Source organism: Marmota marmota, unplaced genomic scaffold (assembly GCF_001458135.2).
Source record: "Marmota marmota marmota unplaced genomic scaffold, marMar, whole genome shotgun sequence".
In the NCBI taxonomy this organism is placed as follows: domain Eukaryota; kingdom Metazoa; phylum Chordata; class Mammalia; order Rodentia; family Sciuridae; genus Marmota; species Marmota marmota.
In genome coordinates this window covers 1021239-1024167 of record NW_026000185.1, presented here as the reverse complement: position 1 = coordinate 1024167, position 2929 = coordinate 1021239, and the positions used below count along the sequence as shown (strand labels likewise).

At 41.4% G+C, this 2929-nt stretch overlaps 1 protein-coding gene across 1 annotated transcript; it reads left to right on the top strand.

Annotated features, from left to right (window-relative positions):
* The first annotated feature begins 2034 nt into the window (after window positions 1–2034).
* On the top strand, window positions 2035–2447 carry LOC107147121 (60S ribosomal protein L39). The gene has a single exon (XM_015491539.2). The coding sequence runs from the start codon at window positions 2157–2159 to the stop codon at window positions 2310–2312; it is 156 nt and encodes a 51-aa protein (XP_015347025.2). The 5' UTR covers window positions 2035–2156; the 3' UTR covers window positions 2313–2447.
* The last annotated feature ends 482 nt before the right edge of the window (window positions 2448–2929 follow it).

Sequence of the window (2929 nt, the reverse complement as noted above, 5' to 3'; positions counted from 1 at the left end):
CATGCCTGGCTCTTTCACCACTTTTAATATGTCATCCTGTTAGGTAGGAGTTCCGGATGCCAAGATGGTGTCAGTAGGGTACAAGAAAAATGCGACTTGGAAGACAGGACAGGGAGTTGAGTCATCACATCCCTGTTGACAATGTTCTGGTAACATAGCGACTCCTGCCACTGAGGATTTATTGCCCATGATAACTCCCACCACAGACTTGGAATTCTAAACTCACCAGCAAATGCGGGGAGCTCTCTATTAGGTCCGCACACGGAAGAACGCCTCGCAGCTCAACATAGTAGGAGGCAAGAACTTCCAGACATTCTTGTTTTGGCCACTCTGCTGTACCTGACTGAATGCCACTTTTATCTTCACCTTCAACAAACTGTTCTTTACCTGTTACTTCTGCATGACTTGCTCACTTCTTTGTTGCACCTGGAGACCCCAGCCGTACAAATCCCATTGCTCTCTCTTTTTTTCTTTTTCACCTGGGATTGAACCCAGGGGTGCTTAACCAGAGCTACATCTCCAGCCCTTTTAATTTTTTATTTTGAGACAAGGCCTCACTGAAGCAGGCCTTGAATAAGAAATCTTCCTGCCTCAGGCTTCGGAGCCACTGGGATCACAGACATGCCCCACCGTGCCTGGCACAATTCCATGCTTTCTGACCTCCTTGATTTCAGCTGGGAAATTGGCTGTTCACCTCTCGGAGGATCCCTGTACATGATGGGGTGCTTCTCTCTCGCTGCTTTAAAGATTTTCTTTATGTCTTTGGTTTTGACACTTTGACTATATTATATTTGATTATATTATATCAGCATATGGCTCATTTGTTTATCTTTGTCGGATTTCTTAGAGATTCTTGGATGCATAGATTTATATCTTTGATCAAATTTTGGAGGTTTTCAGCATTTATTTTTTCTTTTCTTTTTTTTTTTTTTAGAGAGAGAGAGGATTTTAATCTTATTTTGTTGTTTTTTTTTTAGTTTTCAGCGGGCACAACATCTTTGTTTGAATGTGGTGCTGAGGATCGAACCCGGGCCGCACGCATGCCAGGTGAACGCGCTACCGCTTGAGCCACATCCCCAGCCCAGCATTTATTTTTTCAAGTATTCTTTCTTTCCCTTTTTTCTATTTCTTTCCGGAGACTCCCACTGTTTCTTCTGTCTGTTCCTCTGACTTTACAATTTCAGTTGACCTACACTGAAGTTCACTTGTTCTTTCTTCTGACTGCTCAAGTCAGCTGTTGCAATGTCTAGTGAGCTGAGTACAATAGCACTCCCTATAATCCCAGTGACTTGGGAGGCTGAGGCAGGAGGATCATGAGTTCAAAGCCAGCCTCAGCAACTCAGTGAGGCATTTAGCAACTCAGCCAGACCCTGTCTCAAAATAAAAAATAAAAAGGACTTGGGATGTGGCTCAGTGGTCAGGCAACCCTGGGTTCAATCCCTGGTACACAAAATAAAAACAAAAAAGAAATTTTGACTTTATTGTTATTAGTTTTATCAGTTTTAATCAAATGTGCCAATTGTTCTGGAGTCTTTAGGATCAGTTCCAGGCTGATTCTGGTTTTATCACTGTTGGGACTCATGTTGTTCCATGGATCTATGCCATCGCCATTTCCCCATTCTGGGACCCTTTTTGTACATGGCTTTTACACTTTACACTTCCTCTGTGTGCTTAACTTTCCACCTTTCCTATCGCTCTTTAGTCCCTGAGTCTTGTCTTCTGTGTCCCATTTTCCAGGAGACCCATCTGTGGCCACCTATTCTGTTCTTACGTCCAACACAGTCGTGGCCTGGTGGTTCTTGTGACAGGAGCATGCTGTGTTGCCCAGGCTGGCCCCCCACTCCTGGTCCCTGTGGTCCTCTTGCCTCAGCCTCAGCTGCTCCCCAGCTGGCAGTTGGTTTATTGTTTAACACATTCTAAGTCTGAGGAATAGTCTCTATTATTTATCTAACCTATTTGCCGTTTCTACTCATAATTACAGTCATTTTAAAAGTCCTTATCTTTAACCCTAATTTATTTCATTTGTTGCTGTGATTCACTTAAGTGTATTCTTTGGATCACCTTTTTTTCCTTTTTCTTTTGTTCCTTAATGCTTAGAAATTTTTGGCTCTCTCCTTCCAACATCGTGGTATGCTCAGTGGACTCCATTCCTTACCATGTCTTCTCACAAGACTTTCAGGATCAAGCAATTCCTCGCCAAGAAACAAAAGCAAAATCGTCCCATTCCCCAGTGGGTTCAGATGAAAACTGGTAACAAAATCAGGTACAACTCCAAGAGGAGACACTGGAGACGAACCAAGCTGGGCCTTTAAAGAATTGCATGTAACATAGCTTACATGTTTATGATTTGTCAGGGCCATTGTCACCTGCCATATCAAGCTGAAAATGTTACTTATGTCTGAATAATTGGGCATGTTTAGTTGGAATATGATTTTTCGCTTTGTTTCTAGTCTCTGCACTAATAATTAATAATAAATTTTAAAAAACCATTTTGTTTGAAAATAAAATGATTATTCTGGATGTATTCCAGAATTTAACAAGTGTTTGCTGTTGTCCCTGGTGTGTTCTGTGCTGGTGGGAATCAATCACAGGGCGTGCTACACTCACATACATTTCCATTCCATTCCATAATAAATGTGTTAAGAAGAAACCTATGTGTGTCACTGTCAGAATATTCCAGTCTTTACTTTTGCCAGAACATTTCCACATGACTGTTAAACTCCATTGGTTTTCTTTTCCCAGCCATATGTATTGGATCATTTTCCTATAAATTTATGGGGACAAGATGTCCTAGATCAATTAGGTTTGACATTAACAAATAACATCAATCCAAATATGCCCACTATTAGGGCTAGACAAGGTTTTAGGAAAGGAAAAAGATTAGGAGAACAAGAACAAGGTATAGCAGCACCAATACAAATAGATCAAG